The sequence below is a fragment of the Grampus griseus genome (genome assembly GCF_964374135.1).
Source record: "Grampus griseus genome assembly, chromosome: 3".
NCBI lineage: Eukaryota > Metazoa > Chordata > Mammalia > Artiodactyla > Delphinidae > Grampus > Grampus griseus.
In genome coordinates this window covers 167,283,636-167,311,096 of record NC_139019.1, presented here as the reverse complement: position 1 = coordinate 167,311,096, position 27,461 = coordinate 167,283,636, and the positions used below count along the sequence as shown (strand labels likewise).

Sequence of the window (27,461 nt, the reverse complement as noted above, 5' to 3'; positions counted from 1 at the left end):
CCTCCATAAATACTCAAACGTCCTCTAAAATAAAACAAATAGACAATTTGTTACCCGAAAACTGGGTTCCCCTCCGGGTAGGTGTTGAACCAATGGACACAACCAAGCCAAAGATCGGGAGAAGAAAGGATTTATTATTACTTGCTCCAAGTAAGGAGAACACCGGGGATCTTTCCCAAAGCAACGTCTCCCCAAACAGCAAAATTGGGGAAGTGTTTAAGCTAAGGGTGCATGCATATCTATGAGGGGACTTGAGCAGAGGAGAATTCAGGATAGAATTGGGCCAAAGGTTGACAGAGTCCAAGCTTTAGTTGGCTGAAGTCGGGACATCATCCTTCCATCCTCCACCTGGGTGGGGGCTTTAGTTCCTGCAGAACTCTAAGGTATATTATTATGTATATAATATGTATGTATATTATGAGGAACCAGGACCCTGCCCTAAGGCTGCACTATTGTTTCTTGACTGTTCCTCCCTCGTTTCTGCATTCCCTCCCTTAAGATCATTAATTGCTGGGTGTTCCCTGGTGGTCTAGTGACTAGGATTCCAGGCTTTCACTGCTGTGGCCCAGGTTCAATCCCTGGTCAGGGGAACTGAGATACCGCAAGAGACCTATTCAAGGTAAGCATTACAGCTGGGCTTAAATCACAAAAGGGCTTAGGCCAAAATGGGTTCTCTTATGTCAAGAAAGCCATCCCTGGCTCTCTTTGTCCAGGGACTCCCTACCCTATCTGCTTACAAAACAATGCCATGCTACACTTATTCAGCTAGCAAGAACAGGTTCTGAAGAACTGATTAACATTGTCCACTCCCGGCTGGCCAGACCCCTTCCTAGAGCTACTTCATGGAGTCAGGAAAAACTCAGACATTCGTTTACCTCTGTATAGGTAACATTTGCACTTTTCATCAAGGGGGAAAGAATTGATGTCATTTTCGGACTTCTTTGATTCTGAATTTGTAACTCTTATGAACTGGGTCTATGTTAGCTTCCTTCCTCCTTCCTCCCAAGACCTTGGGGCCAACATGCCAACATATCCTCACTTTAGGTCCCGCATCTCCTATTTTTCATTCTACCAAATGCCCACCGCTGTTATTTGCATTCCCCAGTAGGAGACACTATCGCATAAATATAACCCTCCCAATGGCCAGGAGTCCTCAAATCAAGTCAGGCAGTGCACCAGGCTTGTGGGTCACAAAGACATCCTTTCGAAACTGAAAATCCGTGAAGAATTACGCCCTCATCTGAACCACATGGGCCTCTTTAAGACAATTCTCCAACTTTTTCTCCACCAAACTCATCCCACCGTGGGACATCTTTCCTTTCGCAGATTCACCTACTGCTTTACTTCTGACATGTCTCTCAAGGTCTTCTGACTATGCTGTCTTCTGTACAACCACGAATCCTGAGGTCAACTTCTTGGGTTTTTTTTTTTTCTCGCCCTTGTAAAATTCCTCTGCAAATAACCTTCATACCTCCCTCGCTTATAAAAATAATTTTCTTAGCAAAACTTGCCTTGGTAAAGAACACAGAGTTTTGTTACAAAGTTCAGTCTGTGCCTTGTTTATCACGAACTGAAAAAGGGAGGCCAGTGAGTACTATTCGACTACATAACAAGATTTTCAGATTTCTGAAAAAGAAAAAAAATAATGATTGAAGAGCACACCACCACCCATAGCCACGCTCCAGAGAAGAAGTGGCCGAAATGATCACCTCTCAAAATGGTCTGTCGCGGGCTTCCCTGGTGGTGCAGTGGTTGGTTGGGAGTCCGCCTGCCGATGCAGGGGACACGGGTTCGTGCCCCGGTCTGGGAGGATCCCACGTGCCGCGAAGCGGCTGGGCCCGTGAGCCATGGCCGCTGACCCTGCGCGTCCGGAGCCTGTGCTTCGCAACGGGAGAGGCCACAACAATGAGAGGACCGCATACAGCCAAAAAAAAAAAAAAAAGAAAACCCAAGTTTAAATAAAGTTAAATATGTTTCAAAAAAAAAAAAAAAAAGGTCTGTCGCAAATAGTGCTGGGGTGGGGGTGGGGCAGGTGTTAAATAAAGTCCACTGAAGGAATAGAACCTGAGTCTGACCCTGGTTCTGGGTCCAGAGGACAGAGGACCATGCCGAACTGTGCCATGAGAGAGCAGTCAGCAACATTCACACTGGGGGACGTGCCCCAGATGGAACGCCCAGTTCTCCAACAGGAAGAAGGGAAAGAAAAGAAAGGGATGGAGGGGGAACCTGTAGACAAGGGTTTTCACCCTCAGCACTGAGACATTTGGCCCTGGATCATTCTAGGTGGTGAGGGCTTTCTCTGCATCGTAGGGTTTGAGCGGCATCCCTGGCCTCCACCCACTCGATGCCAGTAGTACCCACCCCCCAAAACTTGCGACATCCAAAAATATCTCTAGACATTGCAAATGTCCCCTGGGGTGGGGGTGGGGGGGCAAGTCACCAAGGGAATCACTGCTGTAGGGCCAAAGAGATATATCCGTTTTTTTTAATGGTCAAGACTAAACTATATCGTCTAGAGAGTCACACTCGAGTGATAAAACTATACAGAAAGAAAGAAATGACCAGTAGAAAAGACAGGACAGTGACCATTTTAGGGAGAGAGAGGGGGCTGTGTCTGGGATGGGAACCATGGTAGGGCCTCTGGAGACAGGATTGCTGGCAAAGTACTACTGCTCAACTGGGGGAGGTGAGTTATGAGGTTGTTTGCTTTAAAGAAATTCATTAGGTTGTACATTTGGTTTGTGCGGTTTTCTGAATCTGTGTGTTCTTTGATAATCAAATGTTTATTTATTTATTTAGTTGCACCGGGTCTTAGTTGCAGCACGTGGGATCTTGGTTGCCGAGTGCAGGATCTTCAGTTGCGGCATGCAAACTCTTAGTTGTGGCATGTAGGATCTAGTTCCCTGACCGGGGATTGAACCCGGCCCCCCTGCATTGGGAGCATGGAGTCTTAGCCACTGGACCACCAGGGAAGTCCCTAAAATGATTTTTTAAAAAAATAAAACCAAAAGAAAAAAAAAAAAGGAAGAAAGGAAAAGAAAGAAACCTTGACTCTCTACAAGGACATAGAACATACTTAAACATAGTACTACCAAATGACCCAGCAATTCTGCTCCTAGATATAGCCCCCCAAGAGAATTGAAAAGAAGTATTCAAACAAAAGCTTATACACAAATGTTCGTAGCAGCCCTATTTACAATAGCCAAAAGGTGGAAATAACTCAAATGTCTGTCAGTCGGTAAATGGATAAACAAGATATGGTATATCCATACAATAGAGTTTTACTCAGCAAGAAAAAGGCATAAAGTCCTGGTATATGCTACAATGTGGCGAAAGCTCCAAACCACAGGTAATGAAAGACACAAGATGTAAAAGGCCACATGTTGTATGATTCCATTTATATGAAACATGCAGAACAGGTAAATCCACAGAGACAGAAAGAAGATTAACGGTTGCCAGGGGCTGATGGGAGGGAGAATGGGGGTGACTGCTAAAAGCACAGAGTTTCTTTGTGGGGGTGATGGAAAGATCTGGAACTAGATAGTGGTGATGATTGCACAGCACGGCTTATGTGCTAAATGTCACTAATACTAAATCTTACGTGTATTTTACTACAGTGAAAAAGATTGTTTTTAAAGAATAGAAATCTTGAATGCTTCAGGTCAAGCCTGCTTTGCATATCTCCTGCTATGATATCCGATTTCTCTGCACACATGAAAACCTTAACCTTGTCACCACTAATGAGATACCCGTGTCAAGAGTCCTGTTTGCTTGCGGACAAGCGTTGCAAGTAGTCGATAAACAATGCTGGCGCTTCACACGCTGGGTGCCAATGTGACTAGGTGCCAGGGCTTGAAACCCTGTCCTTATAAGATCTTCCAAAGAAAACAGTTTCTTCCATAGGCGAGCACTTGGAAACACTCCATAGGTATAGCCTGTCCATCCAACTCCCTTCCTAGACTGCAGCCATCATTCAAGACCCAAGACCCTCCTTGATGGGACAAAAAAGAAGCAAAAAAAATTGTATAATAAAAAGGTCAAATGATCCTTTACCCAAAACCCTCCAGGCGTTCGACAGCTGTGGGCTTTATCTACCAGCTGCCCCTCCAGAGCCAATTTGATGACCTGTGCCTCTGTGTCCTATGACTTGAGTCTGGGTTGGGAGACCTCAATCCACTTCCTAAACCTGGAATTGGAGGAAGGTGGCCCAATCTACTGCTACTCAGATGGCCCCACCCATGACAGACAACAGGGTCCCAGAGGAAAGCAATTATTTTTGTTTGTTTGTTTCCCACTCTTGACATTATTTATCTCTAAGTGTACGCAGACATTTAGCCTGAGCTAGCAAAGACTCTAAGTCCAAGACAAAGAGAGGGGAGAGGGGGAAGGGGAGGTGGGGAGATTGAGAGGAGAGGGGAGATGGAGAGAGGGGAGAGGAGATAAAGGATACAATTTTCAAACCCCACCACCCACATCAGTTCTCTTTTACTGGGAAAGGGAATGTTCTATCAGGCACAGGTGTGTGGAGAGAGAAGTACTGACCACAAAGAGCATCTGGGCTCCCAGCCTGACAGGAGCTGAGGTCCACAGGACCTCCCTGGGGCATTTCAGGTGTTCAGCCACAAAGAACAGATTTTAATTCTGACAAAGGGTCTGGTGTCACAGTGGGAAATAACTGGTCAATGAATTTCATCAAGTAGGAGGGAGAAAAAGAAAAACTCGTCAGACCAGTTACCAAGTTACCAGACAGCCACATTTCCATAATTATTTAACCCCACCCTACCTTCTTCCAAAGGATTGGGTTGATTTATTTCTCTAAGTGAAAAGGTAGCTAAATGGGTATCCCTATGTCTCCTCCAGGAAGCCAAGCACTTGTTAGAATTGTAAGTCTGTGCCTTCACTAATAAATTGTCGGGTAGTACTGTCCCCAAGGTGCCAGGTGACGATGAGGCTAACTGGCCTACCATTCTCCAGTGCTTTCATGAACCTACTGAAACACCTTCTGCCTACCTAGCTTATTTCCTTATAGTTATTTCTTTGACTTTGTCCCAGACTCAGCAAGGACTTTGGGGTCCCAGCAACATACCTGGCTCAGCACAACTGTCCACTCAATACCAGTGGAAACAACACATCCTGAATATAGCCCCAAATGTAACCTCTGTGATCACTCCATCACACCTGCAGGTAAACTTCTGGCACTCAGAACACACGAGGGCACAAGCCTCTCTTCACAGCATGAGGCGACCTCCTTACTCTTGCCCACAAGACCTCTGTGCTTTTGTCACCGCCTTTCCACCCGTCTGGAACACCCTTCCCCCTTATCCTCTTTCTAAGCATCATTTACCACCCAAATCAAACCACATCTCTTCAACCACTCCAATCTGAGACAATCTCTCTCCTTCTACAGATGCCCGTGACAACTTACCATCAATCTCGGGGAAGGTAGGGGAGGCTCAGAAACATGGTCTCTAGAGCTCTTGTTCTTTCCTGCTATACAAAATCTAATCATCTCCAAAAATAAAGTTCATTTAAAATCTTCCAGGGACTTCCCTGGTGGCGCAGTGGTTGAGAATCCGCCTGCCAATGCAGGGGACACGGGTTCGAGCCCTGTTCCGGGAAGATCCCACGTGCCGCGGAGCAACTAAGCCCGTGTGCCACAACTACTGAGCCCACGTGCCGCAACTACTGAAGCCCGCGTGCCTAGAGCCTGTGCTCCGCAACAAGAGAAGCCACCACAATGAGAAGCCCGTGCACCGCAATGAAGAGTAGCCCCCGCTCACCGCAATTAGAGAAAGCCCACGCACAGCAACGAAGACCCAATGCAGCCAAAAATAAATAAATAAAATTTTTAAATATATATTATATGATATTGCTTATATGTGGAATCTAAAAAAATGCTACAAATGAACCTATTTACAAAACAGAAATAGAGTCACAAATGTAGAAAACTTAAGTTTACCAAGGGGTAAGGGTGGGAGGGATAAACTGAGAGATTAGGATTGACATATACACACTACTATATACAAAACAGATAACTAATAAGAACTACTGTATAGCCCAGGGAACTCCACTCAGTACTCTGTAATGACCTTATGGGAATAGAATCTAGAAAAGAGTGGATATATGTGGATATCGTATCGTATAAGTGAATATATGTATAACTGATTCACTTTGCTATACGGCAAATAGAATAGAATAGAATCTAGAAAAGAGTGGATATACGTGGATATCGTATCGTATAAGTGGATATATGTATAACTGATTCACTTTGCTATACAGCAAATAGAATAGAATAGAATCTAGAAAAGAGTGGATATACGTGGATATCGTATCGTATAAGTGGATATATGTATAACTGATTCACTTTGCTGTACAGCAGAAACTAACACAACATGGTAAATCAACTAGACTCCAATAAAAATTAATTTTAAAAAAAGAAAAGAAAAAGAGGGGATGAGAAGGGCTATAGGAAAAAGCAACCAGAATGTCGGCAGGGGCAAATTCTAGGGCATCTCCCCACCCCAGCTTTCTTTGTTCTCTGCAGTTCCCCAACTTTTCACAATGAGCTAGGAAAGCACAACGGTTAAGGGCTCAGATTCTGAGCCAGAATACCTGGGGTTTGGGTTCAAATCCCAGCTCTACTACTTACTAGCGATGTGACCCTGGGCAAGTGGCTTAATCTCCTGGGACCTCCAGGACCTCATCTGTAAGGAGGAATTGCTGGGAGAACTTGCTGCAGTATGGTAAGCAAAGCGCTTAGAACAGTGTCTGCCACAAAGCAAGCCTTCACTGTCGAGATGATTCTGATTATTACAGTACCAAAGGCAACGTTAAAAAAATGAAAAATGGAACAAGGGGAGAACAGTTGTAATCTGAAGCTCAAACCTCTGTCTAAAAGCAAACCCTTCGGGCTTCCCTGGTGGCGCAGTGGTTAAGAATCCGCCTGCCAAGGCAGGGGACACGGGTTCGAGCCCTGGTCCGGGAAGATCCCACGTGCCGCGGAGCAACTAAGCCCATGCGCCACAACTGCTGAGCCTGCGCTCTAGAGCCCGTGTGCCACAACTACTGAAGCCCGCGTGCCTAGAGCCCGTGCTCCGCAACAAGAGAAGCCACCGCAATGAGAAGCCCGCGCACCACAATGAAGAGTAGCCCCCGCTCGCCGCAACTAGAGAAAGCCCCGCACAGCAACGAAGACCCAACGCAGCCAAAAATAAATAATAAATAAAATTAATTTTAAAAATAAATAAATAAATCAAAGCAAACCCTTCAAGAGAGAATGTACATGCACTTAAATAGGTAGTGTTTAATATAAATGGAGCACCTCAGCTTTCAGAGACTCTGAAACATGGATGGAAACTCAAACTCAGGAAGGAGAGAATCGCCTCCTTTGCCTCCTGCTCCTGCCGTATGTGGCATCAACGACCAGTTTCCTGGCACCCATCGTGCCCCAGACTCACCCACCCCTCTAACTGGCAGCGAGCAGCTGGGGTGGCCTCCCAGGAAAAAAAAAAAAAAATGCCAGTGGGTTTTCCTGGGGCAGCTGGTCAAGCAAGTCCTGTGGTTTCTGTTCCCCGCCCCCCCACCGAAAGCCCAGAGCTTGGGGTCCCCAGAGCCTCGGAAGCTGAGGCACCAGGTAAGCACAGTGATCTTCCCTCTGGGGCCACAGGTCCGAGCACCCAGCTCTCATCAGCAGGTCACATGGTGGGCTTTCCTCTGCCTGCCCCAAGACCAAAGTCAGAAATGGAGCCAAGCTTTGGCAGACACTTACCCAGTGGCTGGTCTGCCCAGAAAGGGTAGTGGACTCATGGTGTCTAGGAGAAGCTTCCAGAAAATTCACAAAGTGTCAAGGGCTGGGATAAGTGTACCCTGTGCATCATTTCATTTAGCCCCCAAAACTGCAACCCTGACAAGCAGGTGCCGTAATTACCCTCACTCTTCAGATGGGGAAACACTGGTTTGGTCCAGCTCATGAGCCATGACCGGCAAAACAGGACTCCGAACAATTCTCGTAACCACTTGGAAACGGGTCCAGTGAGGCTGACCTTCGGGTCTTTATGACACACCTATGTGGGGGGAGGGGAGATATTTTCTGAAGACTAGTTTAGGTCTCCATCCCATGCTTTCACCCACAGATCCCCCTCTTGTAACTCTTCCTACAAGTGCATTCAGTCACATATTCAATGTCTATATTTGCCATCAGAAGGTCCTCTCCAAGGATGCAGGGGCTTGTCCCTACTGTGGCCCTGAGGACCCCAATACCTGGCACATAGTAGGTTCACAATAAACACATTTTGTGACCCAGCTCACAAAGACTCCATCTCCACTCTGCCCATCCAAGGCTCCTTGCACTTGGCCTCCGTTGGCATCTCCACCCCAAATATGTAGACAGAGTGATGGAGAAGAAGCATCTCAAGACATACACCACAGTGACTTTCCTTTTAAATACTTTCACCACTGAGAACCTTCTTTTCCTCTCTCTGCCAAAAGCAGCATTGTTTTGGGATCAGGTGGAAAAAGGGACATTTTAGAGAATGTTTAAACTGTGTTCAGAGGACAACCCAACACCTTCATCCCAAATGCTGACCAGACCTTAGATGTTTCCAGAACCTGGCAATCATGCAAGAAAGCGGCTCAAGGAGGTGTTGGAGAGGATTCTAGGGGAATTGAGGGCTTGCCAGATAGTTTTCACAGGTCTGTGTCTGTTGCCTAAGACAGGGAGGTATCTTCTAAAGGCTCATTTCGGTCCGTTTAGCATTCAAAAATCCCATGAAATGGTGTGTAAGCCACAACAACAAAGAAACATAAGCATTTTAAAAGCCAGAAATGTACACCCAGGTTCATAGCAGCATTATTCACGATAACCAAAAGGGGGAAACAACCCAAGTGTCCATCGATAGAAGAATGGATAAACAAAATGTGGTCCATCCATACAATGGCATATTATTCAGCCCTAAAAAGGAAGGAAATTCTGACACCTGCTACGACATGGATGAACCTTGAGAACATTATATTCGGTGAAATAAGCCAGACACAAAAGGACAAATACTACATGATTCCACTTATACGAGGTCCCTAGAGAAGTCAAATCCATAGAGACGGGAAGTAGATGGTGGGGGCCAGGGGCTGGGGGAGGAGATGGGGAGTCAGTGTTTCATGGGGACAGAGTTTCAGTTTGGGAAGATGAGAAAGTTCTGGAGATGATGGTGGGGATGGTTGCACGACAGTATGAATGTACTTAATACCACTGAGCTGTGTATTTCAAATGGTTAAGATGGTAAACTTTATGTTATGTGTATTTTACCACAATTAAAAAATTGAAAGGGGAAAAAGCCTGAGCTGAGTTATTCTTGATAGACAAGAGTGTAGGTTCAAAAAACAATCATTTCTTGACATCTGTGACCAGGACAGGACAACGCTTCCCCTAGGGGACACCACCACTGATTACAAACCAGGAGCAAACATCGATGCCAGATGCCAGGAACAGGTATCTGGCAGGTCTCCGCCACAGCCGTACGTGCAGAACCACACCTTCTTCCGTGATGAAACCCCCAGTGCTGGCAAAACAAGTCCTGCTCTCAAAGGCACAAGATAAAAAATTTAAAAAATAAAAAAACCTGCTCAAAACATCAGGGACATTTTTGCAGATAATACCATCCTGGATATTTTGACTAAAATGAGTACAGAAATAAATCCACAGAGGAATGTCTTAAATTATATCTCAAGATATGTAAGCCTGGAGCATTTCAAACAAGAACCTGAATTTGGAAAACGGAGCATTGAGATAAAAGACTATTCACTGTTTTCCCTGGTACCCCAGCTAGAAGTAGCTCACCCGTCTTTAAACAGAGGGGGGCACCCACACACACAACACACCACACACACACACACACACACACACAACTATTTTTGTATCTCAGATGCAGTGCAGACCCCAGCCATCTTTTCTTAGCTGTGTGGCCTTAGGCAAGTTAAGTAACCTCTCTGGTCTCTAAAACAAAGATAACGGGGCTCCCCTTGCAGCTGTGTGTCCTTGTAACATGGTAGGTCCTACACAGCCTCTCCTCCCCTCACCATCAGAGAACACCACCCCCTCACCTCCAAATTCATCTGAATGGTCTCTCCCACCCAACTTATTCACCCACACCCCGACCCCCACCCCCACCTCGAAGTCTCCCTGTTCTACGAAATTCCAAACCCACAGGTGGTCCTCTACTTCAGCCAAGACTCTGCCCCAGCTTTGATCCTTCTTCTTGGTCATAGCTTGGCTTCTCTGCGTCCCTGACCTACCGACGTTCTCAAGATTTTTCCACAATATAATAATCATCGTTCCCTCCTATATCTACAAACCACCAGATTCTCTTTTCCTTCACCAACCGCCCTCTCAAAAGGGAGGTCTCCACTCTCTCACCTCCTGTTTCCTCCCTTCCAGCATTCACAGAATGGAAGGACTCCCTGGGGCTCGAAGGAGTCCTCCCTGCTGAGTCTATAGAGTCTACTCAGGACTCACCCTGTGTGGCTTCCCCATAGCTTTGGGCTCAGGTGAGAAGACCCTCCTTTCTCCCTTCCCTTATCTTTCGTGATACAACCCTTAAGCCCTCCCTCCCCCCCACCCGCTCACTTTCTCCATCTCACATTTGCTAAGTCTTCCCAGGGGATTTCACAACGTGTGAAAAAAGTCAATAAAACAATAAGCAAGTAACGAGTGTGTGTGTGGAACTAGACTTCCTGGATATCAAAACATTATAAAACTATACGTATTAGAAAAGTAACAGCCCTGGTGCAAGAAAGGGCAGACATATTTATGGATACCCAGAAATGACCCCAAATTGATGACGAACAGGTAAATTTCTGCAATACCTGGGGTTGAGACGCCAACTAGTTATTTGGGGGGAAATGGATACCCTTTTGAATCACAAACAGGTCCCAAATGCCCAGGACAAAAATTTTTTTAATGATAATAATTAAAGTTATAGAAAATTTGGAGGAAAAATACGTTCATTTTATGGATAGAAAGGGACTTTCTAAGCATAAAATAATGAGAGGCATGCACAAACCCAGCTCTGAACTCCATAAACATTTTAAGCTTCTCTGGCAACGGACAGCCAGAGTATATTCGTCAAAAACACCTGAACAGAAACACCTGAAAACATAACTGGCAAAGAGTTAACAGTCTTCGCTAGGAAAACAACATGCAGATTAATACTTCAAAAACCACTAAGGTACTAAAAGATAAATGGACAAAGGATATGAACAGGAAGAGAAAACCCAAATGATAAATAAACATGTTTTAAAAGGTTCAACCCTGATAGCAATCAAAGAAATGCAAATAGAAACAATGACAACACACCAGCTCCTCCTTCCAGTAAATTATGAAAGATTTTTCAAACAACACTCAGAGCTAGCCAAGGTGTTCCCTCTCAGCCACTGCTAGGAGGAGTGCCCGTTGGTACGTTTCCGGAAAGCCATTTGGCAATCGGTATCAAGAAACTCTGACCCAGAAATTTCACTTCTGGAAGAGCAAAACCCGAAGGAAAAAAAAAAAAAATGTTCGATAAAGCTTCGACACCAAAACGTTCATCCCTCTTTGTGGAAACTAGAAATAATCTAAATGCCCAACGACAGAGAAACTTAACTAAATTCAGACACAACGGAGCCACTAGCAGGAAGTATCCCCCCAAAACTGTGAAATAAGGATGTTTTGCTTTTATCCTTTACACAGTTCTTTTTCCAAATGTCTACCCCAAGCAGTCATACTTCTGGAATCAGGTAAGAAATACATTTGCTTTTGTTTTGTGTTGTTTTTGACAGTAAAGCCCATTCTCATCTGGTCTCTCAAGCAAGAGGAACATTCAACCATCTAGCTCAGGGGTTGGCAAAATCCGGCCCGACACTTGGTTTTGTAAATAAAGTTTTATTGAAACACCGCCACGCCCACTTGTTTATTGTGCCTCCTTGCAGGGTGGCTGCTTTCCCGCTCCAATGGCAGGGCTGAGTAGTTGCAACAGAGACCATACAGACCTCAAAGTTTAAAGTATTTAACATCTGAGTCTTTGCAAAAACGGTTTGCCACCACCTGAGCTAGTGAATGTCTCCAGCTTCTTTCTAATGAACAAGCCACGAGAAATGGCTTAGAACCCCCCAAAACCTCAACGTACCTTTCTGGCAGTGGCTGTGCGTCCAACACCGCTCCACAAATTGCCCGTTGATGACGGTGGCAGGGCAGTTGGTCTTGCCCTTCGCAGCGCCTGGACAAATGTCCCCACACTCCTCATTGTCGTCTTTGTTCAGCACGATGTAATTATCCTCCACGGAATCCAGGATGCGAGACCAGTCGATAGTGGCCAGGTAGCAGAGTTCATTGTTCTTCTCGATGCGAACGGAGCCCCGGGTGATGTTCATCAAGTTGTAGAGGCCAAGCTCCTTCAGGTGAACCATCTCGAAGATGACCAGCGCGTAGTTAAAGAAGAGGCGGGAGCCCCGGATGACCGTGAGGTTGGGGAACAGGTCCTTCAGGCTCTCCAGCCCGTAGACCCGGAAGAGCAGCAAGTAATCAGTGATCATGATGAGCTTGGGGAAACTGAGGTCTCGGAAGTCCTCAGGTCTCGTTTTGAACATCAATAGGATCTGCAAATGTCCTTCGATGACCGAGCAGTTGGCCAGCTCGTGCAGCCGGGTGAGGTTATTCCGGATATCCATGCCGGGGCACACTAGAAGCGCAAACAAGCAGAGAGCAAGACAAGTGAACAAACACCCCCCGGATGGTTTATAAGAATTAGTGGCAGGGCCAGCCACATGAGCATGTGACCTGGGTCCCACGCCCGCTCAGAAGGGCCCTGCCCTTGGCTTACTGCTCTTCCGTCTTGAAATCCTTAATTATTTTTGAGTGAGGGGTCCCAAGGTTTCATTCTGCACTGCACCCTGTAAATTCTACAGCCAGCCCAGTTCAGTGGCTTTCTCTGTAAGGTGTCTGTGCCTAAGTAATTACTCCTGAAAGGCAAATCATCATCATCATAATTCCTTTGGCAGGACCCATTAGAAGCCTTAAAAGCATCGCATCAAATATGATGCAGTGAAGACATTGGGATTACAGGGGATTGAGTAATGCAGCAGGTGTGGAAGGGGAAAGGGGAGCCGTCCCCAGTGCGTTGGTGTGGAAGATCTTCAGGAAATGGATTTATGGGGATAAAGGTGCCCACATCAGAAATGGGGCAAGGAGGGCTTCCCTGGTGGCGCAGTGGTTGAGAGTCCGCCTGCCGATGCAGGGGACACGGGTTCGTGCCCCAGTTCGGGAAGATCCCACACGCCGCGGAGCAGTTGGGCCCGTGAGCCATGGCCGCTGAGCCTGCGCGTCCGGAGCCTGTGCTCCACAGCGGGAGAGGCCACAACAGTGAGAGGCTCGCGTACCGCAAAAAAAAAAAAAAAAAAAAAAACCAGAAATGGGGCAAGGAGAGCTGACTTTGTTTTGTCAATTCTCCCACTTTCCTAACACTCCTTCCCAACCCGCCCTCCTGGCAGGCAGCCAAGGTCTAATTACCTTTTACCTGGGTGTGGCAAGGGCTTCCCAGAGACTCTGATCTCCCCTGCACAAACACCCTGCACACCCATTCTCCTGCAGGTGGTCCCTCCCTTGCTCGGACACCCTCTATGTCTCCCCATGACCCTGCACTTTCCTCTCGCGGCCCTCAAGGTTCTGCCCCACCACCCCCTGCACCATGTGAAACAGGCCTGCCCACTACTCTCCAATTCCAAGGGGGCCTTCTCAAGCCTTCCCTATAACATGACCTATGAAAAGGAATAAGTGAAATAATGCAGGCACCCAAGCAGTGGCTGGCACACAGTACGTGCTCAATTAATGTCAGCTATTTTGTTGCTGTTCATTTCTCCCAAACATATCACGGTGTCACCTCTAGGCTCCGTGCCTTCATTCCCCTAGACCAGGGTGGGAAAATATTTTCTATAAGGGCTCAGATAGTGAATACGTTCAGCTTTGCAGTCAGTCTCTGTTTAGACTACTCCACTCCGCCATTATAGCTCAAAAGCAGCCAGAGACAGTGAGTGGATATGGCTGTGTTCCAATAAAACTTTATTATAAAAGCAGGCTGTGGGTTGGTGTTTCCCCCTGGGGTGGTAGTTTGGTGACCCTTGCCTTAGTCCAACAAAGTTCAACAGAACTTCTGCAATGATAGAGATGTTCTATATATGCACTGGCCATTATGGAAGCCACCAGCCATTTGTGGCTGTCTAGCCCTTGAAATGCGACTGATATAAGACTGAGGAACTGAATATTTGATTTTACTTTAGATAGTGTAAACAGAAATAGACACATGTAGCTAGTGGCTACTGGACTAAACAGGGTAGCCCTAGCCCCTCTGACTGTCAAAGTCCTTTGTACCTTAGCTCCCTATTTTGAAATCCAGCTCATCATCCTTCAAGATCCAGTTCAAATGTCACCTCCTCCAGGAAGCCTTCTCTGATTTCCTTTCCTCCATATACTTATTTGGATCTTTCCCTCCTCCTGTGTTCCTTATATTGGAGTTAACATTCAGTAGAACTGAATTCTTCAGACAGCCTCTCCTTGCCAAAACGCAAACACACACACATACGCTCACTCACTCAGAAATTGGGAGGCAGCTTCAAGGGGACCGGGATGGCAGTTCCAGCCCCACACACTCATGCCACCCAAGGCTGAGGCTCCCAGCTTCAGTCACATCAACAGCATCTACATACAGAGGTCTGGACAGGTACCACGCCACTGACACCTCCCAACAAGCTTCATCCGCACCCCACAGAAGGAAAAACTGGATCTCTAGGAGGCAAAGCCAGTCAGTCAAGGACAGACGACCCACCAGTAACATTCAGGGTTGCCAGACTTAGCAAATAAAAATGCAGGACGCCCAGTTAACTATGAATTTCAGATGAGCAGCAAGCACATTTTAGGATAAGTATATCCCATGCAACGTTTGAGACATACTTATCCTTAAAAATTACTCATCGTTTATGTTAAATTCAAATTTAACTTGGTGTCCTGTATTATATCTGGCAGTATACAGCTTAGATTCAGCCACAGGTCCGGGCTTCTCAAGCCTGAGCCTCACACTCTATGTTTTACACACACACGCACACGAAATTGTGAAATTGATACAGGTACAAAGAACACCAGCCCACCATCCTCCCCAAGTTGAGTCAGAACCAAAATCAGATATGAATATGCATTCAAAGATTAACCAGCTGTTGGACATCCAGGAGATGTAAATCCAAACCACAATGATACCACTTCACTCCTACCAGGATGGCTAAAGTTAAAAAGACAGACAATAACAAGTGTTGACAAGGATGTGGAGAAATCAGAACCCTCCTACATTACTGGTGGGAATGGAAAATGGTACAGCTGCTGTTGTGGAAAATAGACTAGCAGTCCCTCAAAAGGTTAAGCAAAGAGTTACCATATAACCCAGCAACTTCACTCCCAGGTAGATACCCAAGAGGAATGAAAACACAGGTCCACACAGAAATGTGTGTACAAATGCCCAGAGCATCATTATTCGTGATAGACAAAAAGTGGAAACAAGCCAAATGTCCATGAACTGACAAATGAATAAACAAAATGTGGCATGTCCATACAAAGGAAGATAATTCAGCAATAACAGGGGAGAAGCGCTGACACCTGCTACAACAGGGATGAACCTTGAAAACATCAGGCTCAGTGAAAGAAGCCCGTCACAAAAGACCACATGTGGCATGATTCCATTTACATGAAATGTCCAGAATAGGCAAATCCCTAGAAAGTAGATTAGTGGTTTCAAGGGGCTTTGAGAGGGGAAAATGAGGAGCGACAGCTAAGGAGTATGTGATTTCTCTGGGGGGTGTTGAAAATGTTCTAAAATTGATTGTAGTGATGGTGGCCCAACTCTGTGAATGTACTAAGAACCACTAAATTTAAACTTTAAATGGGTGAATTGTATGCTATTGAATTCGATCTCAATAAAGTTGTTATTTAAAAATTAAGCAACTATAACTGTAGTGGACAACAAAGAACGGCTTTTTTCTTTTAAATCTCCAATGACTCTAACTCAACTCATTAAAGCTGTACGTGTCCCTATTCGTCTAAGACGATAGAGCAATTTACTGCGTGGACAGAAAATACCCAGAGGATGTTAGAGATGGTGCCAGCAGTAGATGTCAGACCTCGTACTGGCTTTTAATACCTCTGGGTGGGAACTGAAAGATGCTTCAGGTCCTCAGTAAGTGACACCTGGTTAATCAGCACTCTACACACAGGAAGGGAAGGGCCATGAGGACCGGGGGAGGATGGGGGGTCCTGGTGACAGCTAATTCCCATGTAAAGCACTTGGCCATGTTCTGGCAGGTACGTTCTCTTGATGAATTCTCAGAATAATCCCAGAGGAGGCGGATAAACGAAATGTGGTCCATGCCCATTTTTGTGATGAGCGAATCAAACTCACACAGGCTGAGTTTTAAGGGGTAATGCTAGGACTTCAACCCAGCAATGAAATGCAAAGTTTATGCTTGAACTATGTTACAGTTTCTCCGTCTTTGTTCTTTAAAAACATACCAAATTAAGAAGCAGGTGAATCTGACTTAAATAAGGAAACAATGAAATAATGTTCATGCAGTGACAACCTGGAGGAAGCTTGTTAAAGACAGTTTCTGTCGTTCACTCCTTCAGCAGCTATCTGCTGAGGACCTGTTTCTGCTGTTCCAAGGACTGGAAGTGCTTCAAGGAATAGGACAAGAGGGATAGGACAATAGGATAGGGAGATACGTGTATACATATAGCTGATTCACTTTGTTATACAGCAGAAACTAACACAACATTGTAAAGCAATTATACTCCAATAAAGATGTTAAAAAAAATAAATAAAAGGAATAAGACAGAGTCTGCCCTGGATCTCACAGACTACTAGTTGCTATTAACTACCCAAATCAACTGAAAGTATAACTGAGGAGGAGATCTCAGTTATTCAAGGACAGCTTCAGGGGCTAGAAGAGATAATGAAAATGAGCTATTTGACTAAGTCCAGGACAATCAAGGAGGGCTTCCCGGAGGAGGTAACACCAGAACTAAAACCTACACAAACAGTGCAATAAGTTCTGCCTACTTCACTGGAAGGTCAAGAGCTGTAGCCTGTCGCTGTAGGTCACAAGGGTGAGTAGGGCCTAGAGCAGCCTTATCCAATAGAAACATGATGCGAGCCACACAGAATTTAAAATTTTCTCTAGAAAGGTAAAAAAGAAACAGTGAAATTAAATATTCTTAATTTAACCCAATGTATCCCCAAACTTCACTTCAGCATGTAAGCAATACAAAAAAAAAAAAATCTATGGGATTCTTTTCACACTATGCCTCCCCAACGCCACATGTTTTATACACTTGCACCAGGTCTCAATTCAGATGCTACATTTTTATCAGAAATACTCAATCTGTATATGCAGATTTCACAAAATGAATCACCGAAAAGGTAGGTTCTTGGTATCCCCAAGTTGTTCCAAGCAAAAGAGTTGTTCAATAACAGAATCAAGCATTGATTTTTTTTGACATTTCAATCAACTAATGTTAAATAAGACTTTACATTCACATTTTTTACATTTAAATGAATTAAAGTTAAATAAAAGTAAAAATTTAGCTGCCCTGGCCATAATTTCAAGAGCACCATGTAGATAGTGGCCGCCATATTGGATGGCATAGCTATAGACCATTTCCATCAAAGCAGACCGTTCTGTTGGACCGTGCTGGTCTAGAAGTTGCCCCTCGGCCAGAAGAATCTAAAACTTTTCCAGAAGGAGAGAAGACTGACATGAGAGCCATCTTGGAAAGTGTCCCCTCTCCCCTGGTTTTCTCTCTATCATGGAAACAGCAAAGAGGTACTAAGGATCTGGGAGAGAGGTATCTAGAAGATTCTGAAACTCCTTTACAATGCTAGAGTTATACCTTCTGCTCTCAAGCCTGAATGTACTCATTCCTTAGTCTCGACGTTCTTCAAATGCTCCCTGGTGACGTATCTGGGGCCACACGTTCCTCCCTGCACTACTTCCAGTCTTAACAGGGCTTCTTCCAAAATTCAGGCATGCCAGCCAACAAGCCTTGGGTTCAGGTGTCAGGCCACCACCCACACCAGTTTCAGGGCATGCCAGAAACCCAACAGATCTGGCTTCCCATTCCAGCACGGACACCTGTCAGCTGTATAATCCTGAGCCATAAACTCAATTTCTGTGTGCCTCAGTTTCCTCACCTGTAAATGATGACGATCGCATGAAGAACAGATGAGAACTGGGGTCTGGCCACGTGTATATATTAGTTCTCCACTCTAAGATACATGGAACCAATTCCCAGATTTATTCCCTTCATAAATTAGAACTTGGGCACACCGAGGTACCAGATACCCTTAAGATTCTCCACCTGCCTGAAAGACTGGCTCTTTAAAATTGACTTCAGCCAAGAAATCCCCTGGTGGTTCAGTGGTTAAGACTCTGCGCTCCCAATGCAGGGGGCATGGGTTCGATCCTTGGCCGGGGAACTAAGATCCCACATGCCATGGGTTACAGCCAAAATTAAAAAATAAAAATTGACTACAGCCAGAGCGTGTGAGATGGATTCTGTTGCAAATTGCTGGAAACGGAAGGGCAGTAAATATCCCGAGGGTGCAGGCAACAGGCAAACTGTCGCCCAGATAGATTTTCTAGAAGAGGAAAGAAATTGAGGCTGAGAGGAACATGTCCTCCTCAAGGTCACAAAGCAAGGAGGAGACAGACCTGGGATTTAAACCCAGTATATGAGTCCACTGGGGCCACCCTAACAAAGGACCACAGACCAGGTGGCTTAAGCAAGATAAATTTATTTTCTCCCAATTCTGGAGGCTAGAAGTCTAAGAACAAGGTGTGAGCAGGATTGATTCCTTCTAAGGCCTCTCTCCTTGGCTTGTAGATGGCTGTCTTCTCCTTGTGTCCTCACATGGTCATCCCTCTGTGTGTGTCTGTGTCCTAATCTCCTCTTATAAGAACATCAGTCTTATTAGAGGCCACCCTAATTATCTCATTTTTACCTTGATTACCTCTTTAAAGACCCTATCTCCAAAGATGGTCACATTCTGAGGTGTTAGGGTTAGGACTTCAACACGTTAATTTGGCAGGGGGCGGGGGGGGGGACACCATTCAGTCCATCACATAGGTCCCCAGGGCACCAGCACCTGTGCCCTTAGCCATCACACAGGGGTCCTCAAAGTGTGTTCTGTGGACCGACAGCATCAGAATCACCTGGGGCGGCAGGTGTATGTTAAAATGCAGATCCCTAGGCCCAGCTCTAGACCAAATGAATCAATATCTCTGGGAGCCAGGCCCAAGAATCTGCATTTTAAACAAGGTCCCCAAGGATATGATAGGGCCTCAAGTAGGACAGACGTACTGTCTACCCAACCTGGGCCACCTCTCCAGCAGGGGCTCTTTCCAGCTCCCATTCTTCTGCCCCACCCATTCCTCTGAGCACTTTGTCCCAGGATCAATGCCATCAGATGCCTTCTTTGGGGCTGTTGACTGTTGCTAGAGGGAACGGCATAAGCACGGTGGACTGGCCCCCACGAATTTCAAAGAAAGCTAGACCCACACCCATTTGGTCTACCTGAGTTCCTAGACGCTGTGTTTCAGAGCCACTTCTGACCTCAGTTCTTGTCTTGGTCAGCTTGGGCTCCAATAACCAGAGGCCATAGACTGGTGGGGTTAAACAACAGACATTTATTTCTCACAGCTCTGAGGCTGGAAGTCCAAGATCAAGGTAGCTAGCATGGTCAATTTCTGGTGAGAGCTCTCTTCCTGGCTTGCAGACGGCCGACTTCTCACTGTGTCCTCACGTGGTCTTTCCTTTGCATGCGTGCAGAAAGGGAGAGATCTTTCTCTGTCTCCCTCTTCTTTTAAGGTCACCAGTCCTATCGGTTTAGGGCCGTCCTCTTATGACCTCGTTTAACCTTAATTACCTTCTAAAAGCTCTCTCTCCAAATACGGTCACGTTGGGGGTTAAGGTTGCAACCCATGAATGGGGAGGAGGGAGGTGGCCATTCAGACCATAGCAGTTCTTTTTCAGCCAAACCTTTTGCTCCTAACTTCAAGCCATCCTATCCTCTCCAGGACCTGCCCCCTCTGGGCTAGACTTTGCTTCCTGCTTTGGACAAACATGTATCAATTCCTCCTCCAACCCATACTTAGGAGTATGGTTTCATTTCCCATGCAGTCAGTGTTTCGCTAGAACGCACCTCCAATGTGCAATGTCTATGGGGACCCAGACAGATATACCCAGTCTGTACTGAAAGGGAAGGAGAATGGGGTGGGTGATGAAGCCAGAGAGGGGAGGAAGGAGGCCTCTGACCCGGTTCCATAAGGAGCAAGCAGGCATCCATGGGTGAAAAGGGGGAAGAAGGGTGCTTGGGGCACAGGAAGCAAATGCAAGCACATGGAAGAAGAGGGAGCCCCAAGGAACTGCAGTCATGAGCCTGGCGAAGTGAGATGGCGCACCACACAGCTGAGGCCAGGCTCCACTGCCAGGGGTATGGACCGAGCTGGCAGCTATAGAAGGACCAAAGCAGGAAGTAGAAAACTCTCTCTGGCAGCAGGGAAGAGAAGGTACTGGACGAGGCACTCTGGGACCACATCTACGGCATGGCCTGGGGGGCCTATTCTGGGGGTGGGTACAAGGGATTAGCATCAAGGGGACTTGGTCCCCAGGGAGGTGGAAGAGAGGGGGAAGAAGTGAGGGCCCTCTCTTAGTGAACCTGGAGAGGACCGGATAGGACCAGTTTAGGGTGGCAAGGACAACAGGCTCAGGTTGGGGCATGTTGAGTCCATAGGGGCTTTGGGATGCTCCCAGATGCGGGTCCAGAGGGCACTGGGAAGATGTGGATCTGGAGCTTGGGAAAAGGGGCGGATGCTGGCAGAAGGGATGAGAGTAGGTGATGAAACCAGGAGGAGAAAAGGATGGAAGGGGGGCGTGCCTCTGGCGAGCACAATATTTAAGGCCAGGGAACCAGAGAGGGGACCAAAGACGCATAGTCATACTGACACCAACACCTTCTACAAGCCTGTCTGAAAGCTCTGGAACATCTAGGCTAATTCCTCCAGTCAGTTCCATAGTTCTGTAATCCCAAGGACATCACACATCCAACCACAAGATGATAAGGGGCTTCCATGACATTTCAGGAGTCCTACCTCCTCGTGTGTACAAATAAGGATGGATACTGCCCACAGAAGACACCAGAAAGAAAACCAAGAGAAGTCTTGCAAGAACAAAAAAGTAGCAGATGTCTTCGATACAATGTAACTGGATATAATTAGGAAGGAACACCTCAGTGAGAACTCACCCCTTTTCTGATCTTCTGTAAGGAAACAGGATACGTCTTTGAAAACAGATTAGCCACAAGAAATCAAGAAAGGCCATCAGAAAACAGGTGGAGCCCTGCCCTCTATCCCTTTGGGTCCAACCACTACCTTTATCCGCACCGTTGACAAACACAGTTTTTGGAAAGTACCTATGTTTTCCACATTACCACAAAGACATAGGAGAGAAGCGAGAACCTCCTGGTAACAGGCTGCTCTTCCTGAACACAAAACAGAAGCTAACCTATAAACCTGACGGGACACCACACCCTTAAGGAACTGAAAGAAAAACTCAGATTTGACATCAAATTTTAATCCTCATCCGTCTGCCATGAACTCCAACTGGCACTGATATCCAGTCTGCACTGGGCAACACAGAACAGCAAACCTCGCTCTGCCAGAAACGAAATATGTTTCTAAACCCCTGAAAGCCACTGGGGCGCTCCCTGGCACCAGGGTCAGCAGAACACGGGAGAGCCCTCCTCAAGACACAGACCAGGGGTTTCATGCCATCTCATGAACTTTCCGAGAGGTAACCAAGGATTTGTGCCCAGATGAAAATACGACAAAAAGGGCGGATGCGTTCAAAAAGGATTCTACACGGATGCGGACAAACGCAGTTTCACAAATTTTAAACCCCAGTGATAGGAAACCACCTACAGCAGATTCTCTTTGTTTATGGAACAAAGTGTTCTCAAGAACACTCATTTGCAACTCCATCAATACCATAACCTTGTTGTATGTGTGTTTCTGTTTAAAAACACCTTATTTAATATACATTGTTGATTCACTAAACACTATACAGTTCACGCCTGAGAAAAGTTTATCCAGCAGATGTATTTTCTCCGGAAGGTACATCACAGCCTTCTAGTACTTGGGACCCTAGACAGCGCTTCAGAACTATGCATGCAGACCATGGTCAACCACAAAATCACCAACAAAAAGCACAAGAAAGTGTGAAAAACATGGCACTAAATACATCACAAAAAAGGACATTTTGGGGGAACCTTCCTACACTGTTGGTGGGAATGTAAATTGGTGCAGCCACTATGGAAAACAGTGTGGAGGCTCCTTAAAAAACTAAAAATAGAGTTGCCATATGATCCAGCAATCCCACTCCTGGGCATATACCTGGAGAAAACTCTGATAAATGCACCCCAATGTTCATTGCAGCACTATTTACAGTAGCCAAGACATGGAAACAACCTAAATGTCCATCGACAGATGAATGGATAAAGAAGATGTGATATATATACACAATGGAATATTACTCAGCCATAAAAAAGAATGAAATAAAGCCATTTGCAGAAACATGGATGGACCTAGAGATTATCATACTCAGTGAAGTAAGTCAAAGACAAATATCATGTGATATCGCTTATATGTGGAATCTTAAAAAATGATACGAATGAACTTATATACAAAACAGAAACTGACTCACAGACATCAAAAACAAAGTTATGATTACCAAAGGGAAGGGGGTGGGATAAATTAAGAGTTTGGGATTAACAGATACACACTATTATATATAAAATACATAAACAACAGGGACCTACTGTATAGCTCAGGGAACTATATTCAATATCTTGCAATAATTTATAATGGGAAAGAATCTGAAAAAGAATATATACACATACGTATAACTGAATTACTTTGCTGTACACCAAAAACTAACACAAAATTGTAAACCAGCTATACTTCAATTAAAAAAAATTTTTTAAAGGACATTTGTTTTCATCCTTGGGAATTTATGAATTCACAAGGGGAGAGATGCAACAGGAAGGCAAGATGTCACCTTGTTTGATCTGAGCTGGAACATGCATGTCAGATGATGCCAATTTTTTGCCACTTGGTGCATGTCCAGGAATAACCATTAAAGCGCTATTTATTTTGGAGTTACAAATAAATTTTAGTGAATAGGGGAATTCACAAATATGGAATCCAGGAATCATGAGAATCTTCTGAGTACTTAGGTTTTCAATTTTAAGAAGATTGATCCAATTATAAGATACTTTAAAAAATATTTTAAGTTAATTTTTACTGGGGTATAGTTGATTTACAGTATTGTGTTAATTTCTGCTCTACAGCAAAATGAATTGGTTATACATATACATATATCCGCTCTTTTTTATATTCTGTTCCCATACAGGTCATTACAGAGTATTGAGTAGAGTTCCCTGCGCTATACAGGAAGTTATTCTTAGCTATCTATTTTATATATAGTAGTGTGTATATGTCAATCCCAATTTATCCCTCCCCTACTTCCCCCTTGGTAACCATAAGTTTGTTTTCTGCATCTGGGACTCTATTTCTGTTTTGTAAATAGGTTCATTTGTACCATTTTTTTAGAGGTATCACCTCACACCACTTAGAATGGCCATCATCAAAAAATCTACAAACAATAAATGCTGGAGAGGGTGTGGAGAAAAAGGAATCCTCCTACACTGTTGGTGGGAATGTAAATTGGTGCAGCCACTATGGAGAACAGTATGGAGGTTTCTTAGAAAACTAAAAATAGAACTACCATATGATCCAGCAATGCCACTCCTGGGCATATATGCAGAGAAAACCATAATTTGAAAAGATACATGTACCCCAATGTTCATTGCAACACTATTTACAATAGCCAGGACATGGAAGCAACCTAAATGTCCATCGACAGAGGAATGAATAAAGAAGATGTTGTACATATATACAATGGAATATTATTCAGCCATAAAAAAGGACAAAATAATGCCATTTGCAGCGACATGGAGGGATCTACAGATTGTCATACTTAGTGAAGTAAGTCAGAAAGAGAAAGACAAACATAATATACTTTTTAAAGTCTAGAGAAAACTATAGGGATGGAGAAGGATCAGTGTTGCCAGGGGTTTGAGGTAGGGATGGCATAACGATAAAGGGATGGCTGGAAGGAGTCTGGGTGGTGATGGATGGGACACTTCTGTATCCCGACTGTGGGGACAGCCACACAACTCTATGCGGGGGCTAAAATGCAAAAACTGTGCACCAAAAAAAGAGTCAGTTTTACTGTATGACCATTTTAAAAATAAAAATGTTTAAAGATACGCACCGGGCTTCCCTGGTGGGCGCAGTGGTTAAGAATCCGCCTGCCAATACAGGGGACACGGGTTCGAGCCCTGGTCTGGGAAGATCCCACATCCCGTGGAGCAACTAAGCCTGTGCGCCACAACTACTGAGCCTGCGCTCTAGAGCCTGAGAGCCACAACTACTGAGCCCACGTGCCACAACTACTGAAGCTCGCGTGCCTGGAGCCCGTGTTCCACAACAAAAGAAGCCACTGCAATGAGAGGCCCGCACACTGCGACAAAGAGTAGCCCCCGCTGGTCGCAACTAGAGAAAGCCCACGCACAGCAACAAAGATCCAATACAGCCAAAAATAAATAAAATAAAAATAAACAAATTTATTTTTTTAAAAAGTCACACAAGAAAAAATAAACTTTAAAAAAATAGGAAAACAAATTCATTGGCCAGTACTTATGTTAAAAAAAATTTTTTTTAATAAATAAATAAAGATATACACCCAACTGATAGCATGGTCATTTCCCAGGACAGAAATGCAATGGTTTTAGGGACAAAGGGGGACTCTGGTTTTTTCCTCTCTATACTTTCATAATTTTTTTGGCAATGAGAATGCACTACCTGTTATTATTTTAATTTGAAAATCATAAATACGGCTTTTTTAAGATTTTTTTTGACGTGGACCATTTTTAAAGCCTTTACTGAACTTTTTACAATATTGCTTCTGTTTTATGTTTTGCTTTTTTGGCCGAGAGGCATGTGGGACCTTAGCTCCCCTACCAGGGATCGAACCCGCATGCCCTGCATTGGAAGGGGAAGTCTTAACCACTAGACCACCAGGGAAGTTCCATAAATATGGTTTTTAAGTTGCAAAACATAACCCAAGCCACCCCGATGTGTTCTTAATAGAAATTAACATAAGGGCGGGTCTCAAGAGAACATCTCATAGCAGATACCACTTTCTTTTGGTACTAGAGACAGGGCCAGGAGCTCGGAATCCTCGTTCAATGCCAAGAAGACTGTTTAAACAAATAAATCCAAAGATCGTACACACACAAACACACACACAAGGAAGGAACATCACTGTTATTTTCTCACCATCGGAACCCCTACATTCAGCACAGCACATGGTATAAATTTCTTTAATACAGCTTGCTCCGTAAAGGGGAAAACACAGCATCAGCATCCCTGGGCGCTTCATTTAACTTGATTCATTCAAAGTTGTATCAGGGACCACACAAGCTATGAGGTATGTCATCATGATTCTCAAGGAGTTTGTTCTAAATCAGGAGTTGGCAAACTTTGGAAAGGGCCCAAGTGTAAATATTGTTGGGAGCCACGCGCTCACAGCTATTCAGCTCTGCCTGTGGAGCACAAAAGCGGCCACAGAGGGTGCATGAGCGAATGGGCATGGCTGCGCGCCAGTAAAACTTTATTTACAACAAAACTGGCGTGGGTGGGCAGGATTTGGCCCCTGTTCTAGATAAAGGCTTTGACCATATATAAATTAAAAACCGAGTGAGACAGAGAGAGTCAAGGGTAGAGAATGGCCCTCTGTGAAGAAGGGTCTAATAGCTTAGCCTAGGAAAGGAGCAGAGGAAAGGAAGAAAGAGGATGGGAGAAGTCAGACACAGGTGAAAACTCACCAGGAGACGGTGCCTTCCAGGGGGAGGCAAAACCCAGAGAAGTCAGCTGGGGTGAGGCTACAATTGGGAGGTGAGGGATGACCTTCTCTTGCGCCATGGGCAAAGCGATGGAGACACAAGCCAGATGCCGTGGGCAGAGCAGTGGGTGAAAGGTGAGAGAGCGAGGGCGGTGGGGACCCATTGGAGGGGAGGCTTGGCAGGGGAAGGCGAGAGGTAAGTGGTGAGTAATTGGGCCCAGGGGAGTGTTGAGCGTTTATAGGCTGAAAAGAGAAAGGCTCCTGGGTAGATGGAGATCCCTGAACAAACAGAGGGGAGAGAGCAGGGGACCCAGGTGGGTGAGTGTCCTAGAGAAGGAAAAAGTTATCTCCCCAAATGCAGTGATTCTTAGGACGGTTGGCAATGTCTGGAGACACTTTTGGTGGTCATGACTTGGAGAGGGGAATTGCTACTGGCATCTAGAGATGAGGGATGGCGCTCAACATCTTAAAATACACAGGACAGCCCCCTGCAACCAAGAGCTATCCAACCCCATATGTCGAGAGCAGAGAAGTCAAGAGGTTCTGCTCTAATCACAAAAGAAAGGAAGTCAACGATGGAGTGGAGTGAGGTGGGGACCCCAGGGGGCTCACCCCAATGACCTCTATGAGTAAGTGGGGCAAGGGCGAGGGGTGGGTCACCAGGAGGGAAGCAAAGCCTGGGAAGAACCCCAGGGAGGTGACCCGGCGAGTGGAAGTTCTGCTCTAAGGGTCCCGGAGCACACAAGAGAACACACAGGAGAAACATCCGGTGGGATCTGAAAGCAGCATTTCACACCTCAGCTATACAACTCACTGCCCACCCCTCCACCCCTGCCGAAACTCTGTGGGTTTTCACTGTAATTAATCCCACTTTGCCTTCATTCTCTGACTTTGCAATGCCCCGGGTCATCTCGGGCCGGAGCGGATCAACCCGAGGAGAAATGGAGGGGAAAGCCATTGCCCAGGTCAGCCAAGCCACAGAGACTCCATGGGGGGACGAAGTGGGATGGCACACACCATGTGACATCTCTGAGTCCTCAGTCCTTAAAAATCCCATTGATTTCCCTCTACCCCACCCTCACCCACCCCAGCCAAGATGCCATATTGGTTGCTGTTGGAGATAAGCCATCTGTAAAGTTTCAGCCCCTCCCTAAACCTCCAAAGGGCATCACATGTCATCTCTTCAGTAGTATTTTGTTAACCTTTACCACGGGGGTGGGGAGGTTCAGACTCCAAAGAAGAACCTTTTATTAAGAAACCTTTTATTCACAGACTGGGGTTCTAATCACAGCTCTGCCATCTCGCCAAAGTTCCTCACCTTCCAAAAGGACAGTAAGCCTTACCTCCCAGCACCGTGGTGAGGATTAACTGAGATTAC

At 45.5% G+C, this 27,461-nt stretch overlaps 1 protein-coding gene across 2 annotated transcripts in view; it reads right to left on the bottom strand.

Moving 5' to 3' along the window:
- The window catches only part of INSR (insulin receptor), a 125,377-nt gene that overhangs the window by 95,802 nt on the left and 2,114 nt on the right, over nucleotides 1-27,461 (bottom strand). For both annotated transcript variants that reach the window (XM_082650447.1, XM_082650448.1), the window contains exon 2: nucleotides 12,156-12,707. In XM_082650447.1, coding sequence (XP_082506573.1) covers nucleotides 12,156-12,707 — 552 coding nt within the window. The remainder of the gene's footprint in view (nucleotides 1-12,155; nucleotides 12,708-27,461) is intronic.